The sequence below is a fragment of the Microcaecilia unicolor genome, chromosome 3, assembly GCF_901765095.1.
Source record: "Microcaecilia unicolor chromosome 3, aMicUni1.1, whole genome shotgun sequence".
In the NCBI taxonomy this organism is placed as follows: domain Eukaryota; kingdom Metazoa; phylum Chordata; class Amphibia; order Gymnophiona; family Siphonopidae; genus Microcaecilia; species Microcaecilia unicolor.
In genome coordinates this window covers 148,297,185-148,316,672 of record NC_044033.1, presented here as the reverse complement: position 1 = coordinate 148,316,672, position 19,488 = coordinate 148,297,185, and the positions used below count along the sequence as shown (strand labels likewise).

The following is a 19,488-nucleotide window of genomic DNA, read 5'->3' as shown; positions in this document are numbered from 1 at the left end:
AAATGCTGGGTCCTGGGCCAACGCAGACGTCAACCCAGTTGTGAGAACAACTCAGCCTGCTTGTCCTTGGAGAATAGGTTCTCTCTTCCCCAGAATGTTGCCCAGTTCCTTACAAATCTAAAACCTTCCTCCCTGCACCATCGCCTCATCCATGCATTGAGACTCTGGAGCTCTGCTTGTCTCTTGGCCCCGTAGAGGTGTATTTTCAAAGCGCTTAGACTTACAAAATTATGTAGTAACCTATGGAACTTTGTAAGCCTAAGTGCTTTGAAAATGAGCCCCTAAGGGTCCTAAGTTTGACTAAATATAGGGCACTGTGGCAGCGTGGCTAGAAGTTGGCTGCAGGACCTCACACAAATGGGGCACACTCACACACAGTTGCAGGTAAAAGTAAAATCACTATTTATGTACACAAAGGGACAGGAATCAGCTCTGTTACTTGACAGGCTTAGTCCTTTTAATTAGAGTTTTTCTCTCTCTGTCTCTCTCTCTTTCAATATAGTCACAGGAAATACTCTTAACAAGGCTGACTCCTAGTCAGGGCCAAACACAGTGGCTCCTAACACCGTCTTGGGCCCTGCCTGGGTATACACCAAATCAGGTACTCTCTGGATACTCTCCTACTTTGGCAGTCTTCTTTACACGTATAATTAACTGCTAAAGGCTGAGTTGAACACACATAGTTTCCCATTCCAGGGAAACATTTAGGCTCAGGCTACTCCTCTTCCCTGGCACTTCCCTTATGTACTGTGTAGCCTTCTCTCTGCATATGCTGGGAGGTCCTTACTCAGGGCTGCTCCCTTGGAGACTTCTTCACTCAGGACCTCACTGATCTGTTCAAGGGCATTTAACCTCCTCCCCGCTTGAGCCCTGTCCCTCTGATTCTGCACGTAAACACCTACCTTAAGGTGGCTCAGTTCCTAAGGAAACCTACCTCTGTACCACTCACTCCCTCACAGGCACAAATTTAGAAGTTCAGGGCCTGATATTCAAAAGATTTATGCTCCTAACTTTGTGGCCCTTTTACTAACCTATGTTAGGCATTAATGTGTGCCTAACACCGCAAAAATGAACTAACGCAGGATGCGCTAAAATGTTCCATGTTAGTTTTGTCATCTGCACATGCTAACCACATGGTAAATATTTTTACAATTTTTGGGGGAGGGGGCGTGTCAGGGGTGGACAGTGGACATGGATGCTCTATTCATCTAGCACACTGACATTAGTGTGCGCAAACTGAATAACACAGACTTAATGTGGAAGCCCTTGTGCTCCTGCATTTTTTTAATGCCTATGTACTAATTCTAACATTAGCGCACAGCCAAAAAAAAAAATAATAGAGAAAGGCTGATTTTATGGCTGCACTAGAAATGAGTTTAGCACACATAAGTGTACCCTAACCTCATTTCTTATCGCAGCTTAGTAAAAGGGCCCCTTTGAGAATTAAGCTCATAAATTGGTCTCTTTGAAAATTTACTAGGGCTTACATAACTTCACACAAAACTGTGCTAAACTAAATTTAGGAGCATAAAACGTGGGTGGCAACAAGGGAGGATTTAGGAAGGGAAAAAAGTTAGGAGCTTAATTCTGATTTTCAGCACTAGGATCATAATTTAGGCTCCTAAATCTTGGCAAATTAATGACAGGCAGAAATGCATAAGCATAACTTTTAAGCTCCTAAATTAAGATTAATTTTCAGTTGAAAACAGGGCACAAATTTAGGAGCCCAACTTTGGAGAATAAATTTAGATGCTCACCTTTTTTGAATATTGGCCCCTTTGGAGGTAATGCTATAAGTTGCCACCTAAGGTGGTATGTCCATGCATAAATGTTGGCATTCTATTAATTTATGTGCTAAACACCAATAATCTGGCTATATTCTATTCTGTAAGTACAGTGGTGGATATAAGTATTTGATCCCTTGCTGATTTTGTAAGTTTGCCCACTGACAAAGACATGAGCAGCCCATAATTGAAGGGTAGGTTATTGGTAACAGTGAGAGATAGCACATCACAAATTAAATCCGGAAAATCACATTGTGGAAAGTATATGAATTTATTTGCATTCTGCAGAGGGAAATAAGTATTTAATCCCTCTGGCAAACAAGACCTAATACTTGGTGGCAAAACCCTTGTTGGCAAGCACAGCGGTCAGACGTCTTCTGTAGTTGATGATGAGGTTTGCACACATGTCAGGAGGAATTTGGTCCACTCCTCTTTGCAGATCATCTCTAAATCATTAAGAGTTCTGGGCTGTCGCTTGGCAACTCGCAGCTTCAGCTCCCTCCATAAGTTTTCAATGGGATTAAGGTCTGGTGACTGGCTAGGCCACTCCATGACCCTAATGTGCTTCTTCCTGAGCCACTCCTTTGTTGCCTTGGCTGTATGTTTTGGGTCATTGTCGTGCTGGAAGACCCAGCCACGACCCATTTTTAAGGCCCTGGCGGAGGGAAGGAGGTTGTCACTCAGAATTGTACGGTACATGGCCCCATCCATTCTCCCATTGATGCGGTGAAGTAGTCCTGTGCCCTTAGCAGAGAAACACCCCCAAAACATAACATTTCCACCTCCATGCTTGACAGTGGGGACGGTGTTCTTTGGGTCATAGGCAGCATTTCTCTTCCTCCAAACACGGCGAGTTGAGTTCATGCCAAAGAGCTCAATTTTTGTCTCATCTGACCACAGCACCTTCTCCCAATCACTCTCGGCATCATCCAGGTGTTCACTGGCAAACTTCAGACGGGCCGTCACATGTGCCTTCCGGAGCAGGGGGACCTTGCGGGCACTGCAGGATTGCAATCCGTTATGTCGTAATGTGTTACCAATGGTTTTCGTGGTGACAGTGGTCCCAGCTGCCTTGAGATCATTGACAAGTTCCCCCCTTGTAGTTGTAGGCTGATTTCTAACCTTCCTCATGATCAAGGATACCCCACGAGGTGAGATTTTGCGAGGAGCCCCAGATCTTTGTCGATTGACAGTCATTTTGTACTTCTTCCATTTTCTTACTATGGCACCAACAGTTGTCTCCTTCTCGCCCAGCGTCTTACTGATGGTTTTGTAGCCCATTCCAGCCTTGTGCAGGTGTATGATCTTGTCCCTGACATCCTTAGACAGCTCCTTGCTCTTGGCCATTTTGTAGAGGTTAGAGTCTGACTGATTCACTGAGTCTGTGGACAGGTGTCTTTCATACAGGTGACCATTGCCGACAGCTGTCTGTCATGCAGGTAACGAGTTGATTTGGAGCATCTACCTGGTCTGTAGGGGCCAGATCTCTTACTGGTTGGTGGGGGATCAAATACTTATTTCCCTCTGCAGAATGCAAATAAATTCATATACTTTCCACAATGTGATTTTCCGGATTTAATTTGTGATGTGCTATCTCTCACTGTTACCAATAACCTACCCTTCAATTATGGGCTGCTCATGTCTTTGTCAGTGGGCAAACTTACAAAATCAGCAAGGGATCAAATACTTATTTCCACCACTGTATATATACTTTGCAGGTCACATGGGTGGAGTCTGAGTGGAGCATAGGCAGGGCACACAAGGGCATAACTTATAGGGGCCAATATTCAGACCACGGGAGTTGGTTGAGCTGCCTTCCGTGGTTGGCACTGAACCTGGATATTCAATGCTGGGCCGTTTCCGGTGACTGGTATTGAATATCCGAGTGTTTTTTTGGCCAGTTTCAACTTAACCAGCCAAGCCCATATTCAGCACTAGCCAGTTAAGTTTAAACTGGCCAAAGATAGGCCTGCTATTTTGGTGGCCCAATCTGGCTGCCAAACTTAGCTGGCAATGCACTGAATATTCACAGATAGCCGGATATATCGCGTGATATAGCTTGTTATCCGCTAAGCACTGATCACAAATATTCAACGGGAGATAACCGGCTATCTCCTGCTGAATACTGGCGGATAGTCAGTTAAGCGCTATTTAAGCGGCCAGGAGCTGTTCCTAGCCAGCTAAATAGATCTGAATATCGGGCAGATGGACTATAAGGTATGCGCATATCTCCCGAATCTAGGTGTAGGTATTTACAACTTTTCTATGACTAGCATAATTGCTCATGCCTAAACACATGTGCATGTATATAGCTAATTAAACTAGTATTCTATAAAGGAAAGTAGGCACCTATTTTCCTTTATAGGATAAGCTCCAAATAGATGCCCTCACATAAGAGAAGGAAAAATGGAAGCTGCTTAAGCCGGGTCAGGTGAAGAGGGGAGCAATGAGAGTGCTAGGTGAGATGGGAGCCAACAGAATGGACAGAAATGCCTGGGACTGATCTGCTGCAACTGGACTTGTGGGGAGGGATTTGGGGGGGGAGGGGGGGCAGAGGAAGAACTTACAAGTCTCCAGAAAATTTGCATGGGTGTCAGCTAGTTAGTAATAATCTCCTACCATTTAAAACAAGTTCATATCTACCTCCTTCTCTTCATAGACTTAATAGGAATTTCCATGTTTTAAAGAACTACATACCCTTAAATTTCTCCATAGTTGCAGCAGTTCGCAGAATCCCCCGAGGACAGTTTGCAGCAAAAACAGCTGCAACCTCATACTGGCCACTTTCAAATAGCTCATTGAATCTAGCACAACAACAAGGAGAGTACAGTGAACATTCCACAATGAATTCAGATTTTCATGTTAAAACTCCTCTTAGAAGGAAGTGGTTTGTTTTCTAACCAGTATTTAAATTAGTGAAAAGTAGGCTTGCTTTTCTGAAGTAGGCTGTAAAAACTGTAAGGCTGTTTATAACTATTCTGCATGCTGTTTTAGATTCTTTAATTTGTAATTGTTCAATTTGTATTTTATATTTCTTACCTTTTCGTTACTTTTTATTCTTTAACTTTTTTAGGGCTGCATTTCAATTGAAATTTGTAATCGTGATTAGTCACATGAAAGAAGGAATGTTATTCCCCCCCCCCCCCCCCCCCCCCCCCCCCCCCCCCCCCCACTGCAGCTCCTTGTGACTCTGGGAAATTAAAACATTAATCGAAATGCAGCCCTAGACTGAAAAGATATGATGCATGAAATAAAAAATGTGCATTTGTGGCACTTACATTTGTTTTCTGCAGAATAATAAAAGTATAAAAGCTAGAAAGAACCTCTAATAGTCATCTAGTCCAAGCAACATCACATAGAGGCATATTTTCAAAGCACTTAGACTTACAAAATTACATAGAGGGGCATTTTCAATATGACGCCTAAGTCTGACTTTTGACATTGTGCACAAAACGTCCAAAATCTGAATAGGAAAGAAAGTAATTTTCAAAAAAAAGGCTTTTTTTTTTTTTCAAAAATACTATTTCGAACAAGGTTTTGTGCTTTGTACAGTTTTTTTTATTGGACCATTAAAAAAAAAGTCTAAATGAAAAATGTAGAAAATCAAGACATCAGGATGTAGGAGTGGCCAGCATATTTACTAGACTGGTCCTCCAGACATCCCAGGAGAGCAATGAGGCACCCTAGAGAGCACTGTAGTGGACTTTATATAAATGCTCCCAGGTACACATTTCACCATTGTTCTCTTATCCCCCAACCCCCCCCCCCCCCCCCACCCCCCGTCTTCTTTTCCACAAGGAAATACCTGGAATAGAATCCCAGCCCTTCTTGCCCTGGTGGAACGGGCTCGACCGCATTGGCGCTGAGAAGGGCGTACCTGCTTGTGTTGGGAGCTGAAGGACTGAACTCCTGGTGGGCAATTTGGAGGCTTGGTTTCCAGACTGAGGGTGTATCCTAACCGGACTATTTGAAGAACCCACCGGTCGGAGGTTATCAGAGGCCACCTTTGGTGAAAAAATTTTAACCTCCCCCTGACAGGCAGATCACCCGGCACAGACACATTGATGGTGGCTATGCTCAACTGGAGCCAGTCAAAAACCCGTCCCTGTTTTTTTCTGGGGAGCTGCAGGGGCCTGTTTAGGCGCACGCTGTTGACGAGAACGAGTGTGCTGTGGCAGAGCCTGAACCGGCTGGCGAGAAGTAGGAGTGTACTTACGGCCCCTAGAGGCGTAAGGCGCACTTCTCTTCCCTTTAAAAAACTTCCTAGATGAGGAAGCGGATGCAGAAGGCGCCCGGCGGGAGAGACAGTCCATAGCGTTATCACGCTGATAGAGATGATCAATGAACTCCGCAAATGAATACTCGTGAAGAGCTGGTACGACTGAATTTTGGAAGCGAGCATGCCAGCCTGATACGCCTTTCTCCCAAAAGAATCCAAGGTTCTATGTTCTCGCCCCGGGGGCGCCGAGGCCTTCCTAGAACTCTTAGCTCTTCTGAGAGCAGAATCCACCACTGCAGAGTCATGAGGCAACTGAGGCCAGACGAAACTGGGTTCCCTGTGGATCCGATACTGGGATTCAGCCTTTTTGGGAATAGTTGGGCAAGAAAGAGGCTTCTCCCAGTTCCTCATCAGCACTTCCCTGAGTGTATCATGAAAAGGAGCTGTGGTAGAAGACTTAGGTGGAGATCGATAATACAGGACCTCGAGCATCTTGGCCCTGGGCTCATCCACATTCTCCACAGGGAAGGGAATGGCCTCAGACATTTCCCGCACAAAAGATGAAAAAGACAAGCTCTCCGGAGGGGAAAGCTGTCTTTGAGGGGAGGGGGTCGAATCAGATGGAAGACCTAGAGAATCCTCTGCAGAGAACACTCCATGACCCCCATCTTCATCAGATAAGCCATCATCGGATGGGGCCAGCAACTCAGAAAGAGCAGCCCGGATCCGAGCCCCTCTCGACATGGAGGTGCGGTGACCTCGATGACGGTGTCGAGAAGTCGACTTCCCAGGAGACTCTGGTGAAGCTTCCTCCATCGAAGGCACTGGCGAGTCGACCTGGGAAGCTGCTGACCCTGATACCTGAAGCGGTACCGGAGAAGGAGACCTCACCACCGGCGAAAGGCACAATGCCACAGGAGCCTCCGGCACCGTCGGTACCGGTACCTCTGGTGCCGGACGCAAATGTTGCAGCACCGCTTCCATGAAATCAGGAAAAATAGCCTTGATGCGCTCATCTACAGAAGCTGTCGGGAAAGGCTGCGGTGCCAGTGTGGACTCCGGAGGCAGAACCTGCAGTACCGGACTGCTAGGCGACCTGCTCGTCGATACCTCCATAACAGAGGGAGAGCGATCCTTTCGGCATCGACGCTTCTCGGGTACCGAATGCTTCGATGACCCGGAGCTCGCGGTACCGTGTCGAGAAGGAGAACGATGACAGTGCTTCCTGGCCTTTGCCCGACGCCCGTCATCAAGACTCCTTGGTACCGGAGAGGAAGACGTGGAATCCACACGCTTCCTCGGGGCCGGGTCCGATACAGGTCGGTCCTGGTGGGCCTGCAAAGCAGGAGGCGCCGAAGCAGGTGGAGACCCACTCGATACATCCCTGCTCCCAGCGTGCATCGGTCTTTTAGCAGCCTTCACCTGGTCTCCCGATGCCAGCGCTGCCCTCGACGTCGACGGTACCGATGCCGCCGGTGCCCACGTCGAGGTACCGGACTGAAAAAGAGTTTTTCTCTGGGCCTCCCTGCAGACTTGAGTACATCTTTTCATTTTAAGACATAACTTACATTTCTCCGGAAGATGATCAGGCCCAAGGCACTGAAGGCACCAGGAGTGCGGATCACTGACCGAGATAGTCCGGTTGCAGCGGGCACATGGCTTGAAGCCGCTGGGCATCTTCGATGACATGACGGGGAAAACTTTGTCCGCTAAATTAAAAGACGCGATGTTGTCAGAAAAAATTGACAAAGAAGGGAAGAAAAAACCACTACCGAGCGACCCAACACGGTCGCGACGGAAAAGAAAGGAAACTTAGAAATGGGGAAAAAAACTGAGGAAATAAGGGTTCTTTTTTTTTTATATTGAAAACAATGAAGGAACCGAAACACATTCGACAAAGAAGAGAACTTTCCTCCGAAGCGAAGTAAAAATGCGAAGCACCCGAAAAGGAACTCCGTGTCACCTCAGACGCTGAAAAAAGAGAACTGAGGAGCATGTCCGCGCGGCGGGCGGGAAATCATGCACACGCATGCGCGGTGTGATCGTCTCGCGCGATGGAACGCTCTAGAAGAGACTTTTGGCGATTTTTGCTTGAAAATCCTCCAGGGTTGACGTGACGTCACCCACATGTGAGAATATCAGCCTGCTTGTCCTCGGCAGTGGTGTACCAAGGGGGGGGGGGCGGTGGGGGCAGTCCGCCCCGGGTGCACGCCGCTGGGGGGGGGGGTGCCGCGCGCCTGTTGGCTCTTCGTTTTCATGCTCCCTCTGCCCCGGAACAGGTTACTTCCTGTTCCAGGGCAGAGGGAGCATGGAAACGAAGAGCTGACAGGCGCGCGGCACCTCCCCCAGCAGCGTGCACCCGGGGGGTTCTTTCGCTGGGGGGCGCGCTGCACCCAGGGGGTTATTTCGCCAGGGGGGGGGGGCGCTGCACCCGGGGGGCGAGGCGCATCGGCGATCCGCCCCGGGTGTCAGCGCCCCTATGAACGCCACTGGTCCTCGGAGAAGTACCGTTATTGGTATGCAACTAGTTCTGTCAATCACAAAATAGACTGTTGGAGGAAGTTTATAAGGAAAAGCAGTACTCCTCTGATTAACACTGGGATTATGCTTATTACTTAGGAGCACATCATTGAGTAGGTGAATATATCTGACAACAAATAGGCAATTTTATTTCATTACATACAGGAGAAAAGTTGCTTTCGAGGCAGAAGACAGCTAGCTGGAAACCCCCTTACAACTAAATTCATTCTTAGATCTCAAAATTCTGTCTAAGAGATCCGTGCAGACAGTCCATCTGCTGCTGTTACTTCCATTAAATCAAGCAATAATTTTGTCACATGATAATTATACAGTATGTATACACATAATTACATACTATATTATATCTACTGTTCTCTTGTTCAGTTAATAACTATCAAAAGAGAATAGCAAGCTTGTTTTAAAATGAGTAACAAGAGCCAACTGTCTTTCCTTAATCTATCCGCATTTACCACAGAGACAATTATTCATAGAAGTAGCTATTTTCCTTGACAAAGCCATACAATTTATACAACATATGAATCCAAGCATTATTACTAGTCACCTTTCGACACACTGCAGTAAAACAGTGCCTTCTTTCATAGCGCTGTGATCATCTTCTTCCAAATACTCCCAGTCTGCAGTGACCTGATCTCCTACAATACAGAACAAATTAGAGGCAAATTAGGAATACCCTTACTAACAAAAATTAAAAGGCCCAAAACTCATAAGTCACTTAGAAATGACTAATTTTACATTGAAACTGGATTTATGACTTGAAATACTGAGGAACACTTGCTTGGATTCCAGAGCCTGGTAAATTTAAAAATGTCATTTTACTTTGCTCTAGTCTGCCAGGTCTTTACTAGACTTCATCCCAAACCAACTCTCATTCCACAACTTTTCAATTTACCTATACCTACTGTTGATTCCTTCTGGTATCTAGGTATTATTTTTGATTCTAAGCTTATATTTGACACACATATTTCTCAGATTGTTAAATCAGGTTTTCTGTCATTACGATGTTTCTGATCCATTCAGAATTTTCTGGATTTCGGAGGGGTAAATAGCAAAGATGGCGGCATGTACCCAATGCTGAGCGTTTGGTTGGAGTAGTTCTGCTGGCAATTTACTTGCAATTGTGTTACTTTGAACCAATGCCACATACAAGAAAAGGAGTAGTGAAGGCAGCTTCCTCCGCGGCACAGGCAACACCTCTGGTTCAACCTACTATCAATCATTTCGCTGTCGGACCCAGTTCTTCAACAGTGCATCCTTAAGGATAGGGTGCAATGGCACAGTTATCCCTTCCTTAGGAGGAGACTTATAGCCCAGGACAGACAACATTTCCACCCTAGGCTCTTCCTCCGTCTCCAACTTAAATGGGATGGCTGCTGCAATCTCCCTTACAAAACCAGTGAAAGAGAGCACCTGCTGAGTTCTCACCTGCATTTTTTTTTGAATCAACAATTTTTATTGATGACAGGTCAAACAAATAACAAAGAGATACAATACAACAAATAAAAATGGAATTCACAGACCTAAGCCTGGTGACAACATGAGTATCCAAACCTACTACTACTACTACTATTTAGCATTTCTATAGCGCTACAAGGCATAAGCAGCGCTGCACAAACATAGAAGAAAGACAGTCCCTGCTCAAAGAGCTTACAATCTAATAGACAAAAAATAAATAAAGTAAGCAAATCAAATCAATTAATGTGAACGGGAAGGAAGAGAGGAGGGTAGGTGGAGGCGAGTGGTTACAAGTGGTTACGAGTCAAAAGCAATGTTAAAGAGGTGGGCTTTCAGTCTAGATTTAAAGGTGGCCAAGGATGGGGCAAGACGTAGGGGCTCAGGAAGTTTATTCCAGGCGTAGGGTGCAGCGAGACAGAAGGCGCGAAGTCTGGAGTTGGCAGTAGTGGAGAAGGGAACAGATAAGAAGGATTTATCCATGGAGCGGAGTGCACGGGAAGGGGTGTAGGGAAGGACGAGTGTGGAGAGATACTGGGGAGCAGCAGAGTGAGTACATTTATAGGTTAGTAGAAGAAGTTTGAACAGGATGCGAAAACGGATAGGGAGCCAGTGAAGGGTCTTGAGGAGAGGGGTAGTATGAGTAAAGCGACCCTGGCGGAAGATGAGACGGGCAGCAGAGTTTTGAACCGACTGGAGGGGGGAGAGGTGACTAAGTGGGAGGCCAGCAAGAAGCAGATTGCAGTAGTCTAAACGAGAGGTGACAAGGGTGTGGATGAGGGTTTTGGTAGAGTGCTCGGAAAGAAAGGGGCGGATTTTACGGATGTTGTAAAGAAAGAAACGACAGGTCTTGGCGGTCTGCTGGATATGAGCAGAGAAGGAGAGAGAAGAGTCAAAGATGACCCCAAGGTTTCGAGCTGAGGAGACAGGGAGAATGAGAGAGCCATCAACAGAAATAGAAAACGGGGGGAGCGGGGAGGTGGGTTTGGGGGGGGAAAATGAGAAGCTCAGTTTTGGTCATATTTAATTTCAGGTGGCGTTGAGACATCCAGGCAGCAATGTCAGACAAGCACGCTGAAATCAGCAGGAATCATCTTGTCATCAACCTTTTTCCCCCATAGAAATCCAGACACCCTCTACCCTTCCCTACCTGCCCCCAACCTAATGAACAAAATTAACAAAGCAGTAATAGTATAATAAGACATAAATCATCCAGTACCCAAAAGGTCACCATTCCACATATTCTTGACTTACTCAAACTAAACTAAAACAGATAACACAGAGAGTCTGAACTCTTATAACTCCCACCGAAGAAAAAGCAGGGTAAACATCATGCAAGAAGGTCCCTTAAACAACAGCAAAAAAAAAGGTGGGGGGAAGTTTCATCCCAGAACACCGATCAGAGCACCCAATTGATTTAAAATATGACTTTGAGAATGAAGGGACAGAGTGCTAATATACTGCCCCCAGACTGCATAAAACTGAAGCTGAGATTTAAAAGTTAATTGTGTGGCTCTAAGCTCCATCAAACGCCATTCATGAAGTCTGTTCCTCCAATGCCAGTATTGCGGGGCTATAGACTTAGTCCCATTCTGCAAGATACACTTATTGCAAAAAAACCTCAGAAAGGCGGTATATCAAGTCCCATTTCCCTTTCCCTATATAAGCCTTCACCACCCATGTTATCTGAGGTTTAACCCGTACACCCAAGGAAGATACTCAGCCCAACAGGTCACTGCTCAGGAGAAATGGAATATTGTGTTGTAAAATACGCTCCAAATAGGAGATCACAGCCCTCCAAAAGGACTTGACCAGTCTGCACTCCCAAAAGGCATGATAAAATGTATTAGGAAGCTCCCCACATTTGAGGCAAAGTGAAGCATCATTATAGCCCATGGCACATAGTCTGGATTGTGAAATGTAAGACCGAAATAGTACCCAATATTGGCACTCCCTAAGTGCCACACCGGAACCTGATGGATACATTGCAGAAGGTCCTGGGAACTATCGGGGAATGCAAATCTGCCTACCAACAAGTGGCCAAGTCCCCCAGATCATGATGAGGACAAGAAAGAAGTAACCATTTATGCAACAAAGAAATTGAAACAGGATCACCTGGTGGTACATCAAAAAACTGGAATCTAGAGGCCAGATCAATAAGAAGATGTGAAGAATCCAATGAGGCAATATAATGAGTAAGCTTTTGAAAAGCATAAAGAATTGTAAAATCCTGCTCATCAGGAAATAAAGCAGCTGTGGAGTGAAGGGAGCCTGCCGGGGAGAGAAAGTGATGCAGCTGACTAAAGCCATGGCTCACCCATTGCAAGCCCCAAACAGGCAACAAACCACTACTATAAGAATTAAACCTCCACAATTGAGCAGGATCTCGCCACACTGCTCAAATAGGTTTAACGAACCCACTTGTTCACAGATGTTTCGGTAGAACAGCGGCCCTAGCATGCAATACATAGAGGAGATGTAATGGAGAGCAAAGGGCAGATTCCATGGGCAGTGGGGTATAAGTGGGTAAGCCAATCACATAAATGTCACAGGCCATATTGTATAACTTAAAATCTTCAGCTTTTTACTCCCCACCCCTCAACAAAAATGAGAAACTAGACTATTGAGAGATTTCAAATCATTTGAAGTAAGGTAAAGAGGAATGGGTTTGCAAACATTATAACCATTTGAGAAAGATGACAAAAGAGAAAAGATTGATGTGCCCCAACAAAGATAAAGGAAGGCTAGACCATTGCTGCAATTTGCTGGCAGTAAAGGAAAGTAATTGAGATACATTAGTGTGGTACAGTTGAGAAGGAGCCACACATAACTGGACCCCAAATATGTAAAAAAAATCAAAAGCTCTATGCAAAGGACAACCCAAGGTCCCCAAACCCACCTCATCCAAACTGATCGGTACATATGTACATAAGTAATGCCACACTGGGAAAAGACCAAAGGTCCATCGAGCCCAGCATCCTGTCCACGACAGCGGCCAATCCAGGCCAAGGGCACCTGGCGAGCTTCCCAAACGTACAAACATTCTATACATGTTATTCCTGGAATTGTGGATTTTTCCCAAGTCCATTTAGTAGTGGTTTATGGACTTGTCCTTTAGGAAACCATCTAACCCCTTTTCAAACTCTGCTAAGCTAACCGCCTTCACCACATTCTCCGGCAACGAATTCCAGAGTTTAATTATACGTTGGGTGAAGAAATATTTTCTCTGATTTGTTTTAAATTTACTACACTGTAGTTTCAACGCATGCCACCTAGTCCTAGTATTTTTGGAAAGCATAAACAGACACTTCACATCCACCTGTTCCACTCCACTCAATATTTTATATACCTCTATCATGTCTCCCCTCAGCCGTCTCTTCTCCAAGCTGAAAAGCCCTAGTCTCCTTAGTCGTTCTTCATAGGGAAGTCGTCCCATCCCCGCTATCATTTTAGTCGCCCTTCGCTGCACCTTTTCCAATTCTACTATATCTTTCTTGAGATGCAGCGACCAGAACTGAACACAGTACTCAAGGTGCGGTCGCACCATGGAGGGATACAATGGCATTATAACATCCTCACACCTGTTTTCTATACCTTTCCTAATATTACCCAACATTCTATTCGCTTTCCTAGCTGCAGCAGCACACTGAGCAGAAGGTTTCAGTGTATTATCGACGACAACACACTGATCCCTTTCTTGGTCCGTAACTCCTAACGTGGAAGCTTGCATGACGTAGCTATAATTCGGGTTATTTTTTCCCACATGCATTACCTTGAACTTGCTCACATTAAACGTCATCTGCCATTTAGCCGCCCAGTCTCCCAGTCTCGTAAGGTCCTTCTGTAATTTTTCACAATCCTGTCGCGAGTTAACGACTTTGAATAACTTTGTGTCATCAGCAAATTTAATTACCTCGCTAGTTACTCCCATCTCTAAATCATTTATAAATATGTTAAAAAGCAGATGTCCTAGCACAGACCCCTGAGGAACCCCACTAACTACCCTTCTCCATTGTGAATACTGCCCATTTAACCCCACTATCTGTTTCCTATCCTTCAACCAGTTTTTAATCCGCAATAGGACATTTCCTCCTATCCCATGACCCTCCAATTTCCTCTGTAGCCTTTCATGAGGTACCTTGTCAAACGCCTTTTGAAAATCCAGATACACAATATCAACCGGCTCCCCTTTGTCCACATGTTTGTTTACTCCTTCAAAGAATTGAAGTAAATTGGTCAGGCAAGATTTCCCCCCACAAAAGCAGTGCTGACTTGGTCTCAGTAATCCATGTCCTCGGATGTGCTCTGTAATTTTGTTTTTGATAATAGTCTCTACCATTTTCTCCGGCACCGACGTCAGACTCACCAGTCTATAATTTCCCGGATCTCCCCTGGAACCTTTTTTAAAAATCAGCGTTACATTAGCCACCCTCCAATCTTCCGGTACCACGCTTGATTTTAAGGATAAATTACATATCACTAACAGTAGCTCCGCAAACTCATTTTTCAGTTCTATCAGTACTCTAGGATGAATACCATCCAGTCCAGGAGATTGGCTACTCTTCAGTTTGCTGAACTGCTCCATTACGTCCTCCAGGTTTACTGTGAAGTCAGTAAGTTTCTCCGTCTCGTCCGCTTGAAATACCATTTCCGACACCGGTATCCCACCCAAATCTTCCTCGGTGAAGACCGAAGCAAAGAATTCATTCAATCTCTCCGCTACGCCTTTATCTTCCTTGATCACCCCTTTTACCCCTCGGTCATCCAGCGGCCCAACCGATTCTTTTGCCGGCTTCCTGCTTTTAATATACCAAAAAAATTTTTTGCTGTGTTTTTTTGCCTCTAATGCTATTTTTTTTTCATAATCCCTCTTGGCCTTCTTTATCTACGCCTTGCATTTGCTTTGACACTCCTTATGCTGCTTCTTGTTATTTTCAGACGGTTCCTTCTTCCATTTTCTGAAGGCGTTTCTTTTAGCCCTAATAGCTTCCTTCACCTCACTTTTCAACTACGCCGGCTGTCTTTTGGACTTCCGTCTTTCTTTTCTAATTCGGGGAATATGTTTAGCCTGGACCTCCAGGATGGTATTTTTGAACAGCGTCCATGCCTGTTGTACAGTTTTTACCCTCTCAGTTGCCCCCCCCCCTAAGTTTTTTTTAACCGTTCTTCTCATTTTATCATAGTCTCCTTTTTTAAAGTTAAACGCTAACGTATTTGACTTCCTGTGTATAGATACTTCAAGGTTGATATCAAAACTGATCACATTATGATCACTGTTATCAAGCGGCCCCAGTACCATAACGTCCCTCACCAGATCATGCGCTCTACTAAGGACCAAGTCTAGAATTTTTCCTTCTCTCGTCGGCTCCTGCACCAGCTGCTCCATAAAGCTGTCCTTGATTTCATCAAGGAATTGTACCTCTCTAGCGTGTCCCGATGTTACATTTACATTGTACCTCTCTAGCGTGTCCCGATGTTACATTTACCCAGTCTATATTTGGATAATTGAAGTCACCCATTATTATCACATTGCCCATTTTGTTTGCGTCTCTGATTTCTTTTATCATTTCTGCGTCTACCTGCTCATCCTGGCAAGGCGGATGGTAGTACACTCCTATCACCGTCCTTTTCCCTTTTATACATGGAATTTCAACCCACAATGATTCAAAGGTGTGATTTGTGTCCTGCTGATACGAAAGTCAGAGAAACCACCAAATTCCGTAAGGACATCCAAAAGGGCAGGCAAGGAAGACTCAGGGTTACCAATAAAAACCAAGAAATCATCTGCAAAAGCAGATACTTTAAATGTATTTGTACCCAGCTGTACCCCCTGAATATCTGCTGTCCCCAGGATATCTCAAATCAAAGGGTCCACAACAAGAACAAAAAGAATTAGAGAAAAGGGACACCCCTGTCGCGTCCCTTGAGCTACTGAGAAAGAAGCCAACAACACTCCATTCATCTCTGCCCTAAGGTCCCTATAAAGGGCCTGTATCGCTGTCAGAAAATAGTCTGGAAAACCATAAGTATGCAAGACATTGAACATAAAAGACCAATGAACCCTGTCAAAGGCCTTCTCTGCGTCAAAGCTTATAAGCAGAGAAAGCAAGGAGTGGAGGCGAACCAGCTCTAAAGAAGCAAATATCTGTTGTATATTTTTCGCTGAATGGGATTGCACAAAGCCTACCTGAGGGATCACCACCATATGGGGCAAGTCTTGGCCAAAGCAATTTGCCAAAATCTTAGTAAAAGGTTTGGCCTCAAAGGGGATAAGAGAAATAGGTCAATAGGAATCAGCATGAGTAGGAGCCTTACCAGGTTTCAAAAGGACCACAATTTGGGATACCTGCAATGTGTCAGGCAGAGCACACTACGAACAAAGGAGTTAAAGACATTGACCATGCAGAGAACCACCACCAGAGCCAGAATTTTATAAAACTCAAAAGGCAAGTCATCCACCCCAGGGTCTCTATGCAAAAGACCAGTAAAGTCCACCGCACTTCGCCCAAGGCGCTTCAAGCAAGGCTCGCTAAGAATCTGTCAGATGAAGCAGAGACTGCCCAGCAAGATAAGAAGCAGCCTCTAAATCCAAATCTTCTGGAGGAGAGTACAAATACGAATATAAATCCCTTAAAAGTGCATTGATCCCCTCTGCTGTTCTAACATATTGTTTGCCCCGTACAACAACTGAGCCACCCTTTGCAGACCCCCCTCAAGAAACTCACCTGCTTGTTGGTATGCTGAAACAATTGAAAACAATAATAAGCAAAGGAGCGCTGAGTTCTAGAATTAATCAACTGGTTTAACACAGCCTGAGATGACAATAAACAAACTTTAGTGGATGTGTTAGGTTGGACACCAAACAATTGTCTATTCCATTTTGCCTGCGTCTCTAGCCAGAGAAGATCGGCCTCTCCAGCCCACTTCTTTTCACAGCCTCCCAAAAGAGAGCCGGCTTGGAAGCAATAAAGGCTTTATTACAAATACTCTTGCCATTTATTCTGTAAGAAACTGTGGAATTTAGTGTCATAATATAAAGCAGTAGGGAACCGCAATCGAAAGTTGCCCAACTCATTCCGGCTCCACTCCAGCTCAACCCAAATTAAAGCATGATCAGAGACTTGAGACGGTCAAATCATAGCCTGACTCACGCGAGGCGCCAACTCTCTGAATACCAACAAGTAGTCAATACGAGATAATGAGTCATGGGCCCGAGAATGGTGGGTATAGTCCCTTTCACCTGGGTGAAAAAGATGCCAAGAGTCCAAAAGATCAAGCACTTTAAAGGGACTCCTTTCAGTCAACAGGAGCAGGTTGTGCCTGATTAGAACAGTCCAAAAAAAGGGTCAAATTAAAATCTCCCCCAAAGATTATACTGACACCTAAAATAACCACTATCCACTCTTAAACTGCTATTCAAAAAAATTAATTACACTATTAAAGTGCTCCAATACAAAATATAAAATACAAATCCCTTTATAAAACCCCAAACCCTCTCCACTGTTCTCTCATATCATTCACAACACATTTACACACTATCACATAACACACAGCTCAGGAAAATTAGTACTCTAACATGTGGATGTTTAGCTGCAGAACCATAACCATCAGCTCAACATAGAGTCTTAACTCAGGAGATTGTAGAGTAATCCTACTATATATCAGTCATCAAGTCTTCAACTCTAGAATTGATGTGGTTCACATATTGTTGCATAATGATAATTCTTGCAACACAAAGTTCAATCAAGACCCAGAACTGTGCTTGGCTTGACAAACTATCAATAAGTAAAAGATAATTCCTTCTTGCAGCACGTAATACAATGGGCTGCCAAACTTGTATATCAGTCCTCTTCCTCGCTTTAGCTGTTACAGGGATTCAACATCCTCAAGCACACAAATCGTCAGCACCCTTAAAGTGGTGACCTGGAACGTTTGTGGAGTTAACTCCACCATTAAACACAAGAAAATTCTTGGAGAACTACGTCATTGATAAGTGGGAGTTGCGTTCATTCAAGAAACCCATTTGAGTGTGCCGGAACATGCTAAACTTTGTAGGAAATGGATGGGTCATTGTTACAGCTCTACAGCCCTGATCAATAGGCAGGCAAGCACAGCAATATTGATAAATAAATCCATTCCCTTTGTAGAACATCATTATCAACATGATATGCAGGATAGATGGGTGATCTTACATTGCTCACTGTATGGTAACCCCTACATTTTAGTCTCTTCATATGGCCCTACAATATATAATCACACGCTTTATCCTTCACTGTTAAAAGTGCTTCTTGATCTCCCTCACTACCCTATTCTGTTGGGGGGAGATTTTAATGCGGTGGCGGATAGGGTTAGTGATAGGAAAACGACACCTACACATGTGGGGAATTCTCATTGGGGGGGGGGGTGGATATATTAAACCCTAGTTTAAATTTGCTACACATTTGGAGGGCCTTACATCCAGGGGAATTAGGTTTCACCCATATTTCAAGAGCTCATTTGTGTAAAAATTGATTAGATTGTATACCGATTTCAGAACATTTATTTTCTAATGTGGAAAGGGTGGATATAGAACATTGTGGCATCTCAGACCATGCTCTGGTATTATTGGAACTTACTGTAGCACGGAAGGAGCGCCCATCTTTGTGACACATGCCCTGTCATTTGAAAAGCCTCTCAGAAGTATTTAATCGTTAAATGGGAGGAGTACAGAGTACTGAATCAGCTACATATAGACACCCCAGGTTTGTTTTGGGAAACTGAAAAAGCAGTTATGCGAGGGGAGATTATTTCCTATCTTTCTTTTAGGAAAAAACAGATACATAAACGAAAACTCCTCCTACATTCTCAGCTTAGAGAAGCACAAAAGAATTTGGATAAGCATTTGACCAGAGATGCCTGAGAACTATATTTTAATATTCAGCTTACGCTGAATGAGTTACCCCACCAGCGTATACAAACTTGCATTAAACATGGAAAACGGAGATTTTTTAAAATATGGGAATAGAATGAGTACTTGTCTTGGTTGATTGGTCAGACAGGAAGGGGGACCTTGATTTATTCCTCTGATTAAAGATTCCAAAGGTGATTGCATTGAAGAAAATGAGTTTATATGTAAGATGATTAAAACAGCTATGAGCCTTTATATGCAGACCAGGTGAACGCCCCACCAGGGTTAAATGATTTTTTGAAAGCATTACTGATTCCACAGTTGGCACAAGAGGACTTGGATGTGTTAAACGCTCCTCTTTCAGCTGGGGAAATTATTAATGAAATTAGATCTATAGCGCCATTAAATGTCTGGGTCCTTTAGAATTTTATAAGATTCTGGTGCATCATATTACTCCTACATTATGTGTGGTATACAAGGAGGCCCTACAGAAAGGGACCTTACCAAACACTATCAGGGGAAAAACAATTATACCTGTTTTGAAACCAACCCAAAACCTCCTGTTGGCTGAATTTTATTGCCCAATTTCACTATTACATAAGGACGCT

The 19,488-nt window shown here is 44.4% G+C and overlaps 1 protein-coding gene across 1 annotated transcript in view; it reads right to left on the bottom strand.

Annotated features, from left to right (window-relative positions):
• CLHC1 (clathrin heavy chain linker domain containing 1) overlaps positions 1-19,488 on the bottom strand; it is a 115,772-nt gene that overhangs the window by 37,402 nt on the left and 58,882 nt on the right. The window contains exons 7-8 of the mRNA XM_030196454.1: positions 9,086-9,176; positions 4,482-4,588 (exon numbers count right to left, since the gene is read on the bottom strand). Coding sequence (XP_030052314.1) covers positions 4,482-4,588; positions 9,086-9,176 — 198 coding nt within the window. The remainder of the gene's footprint in view (positions 1-4,481; positions 4,589-9,085; positions 9,177-19,488) is intronic.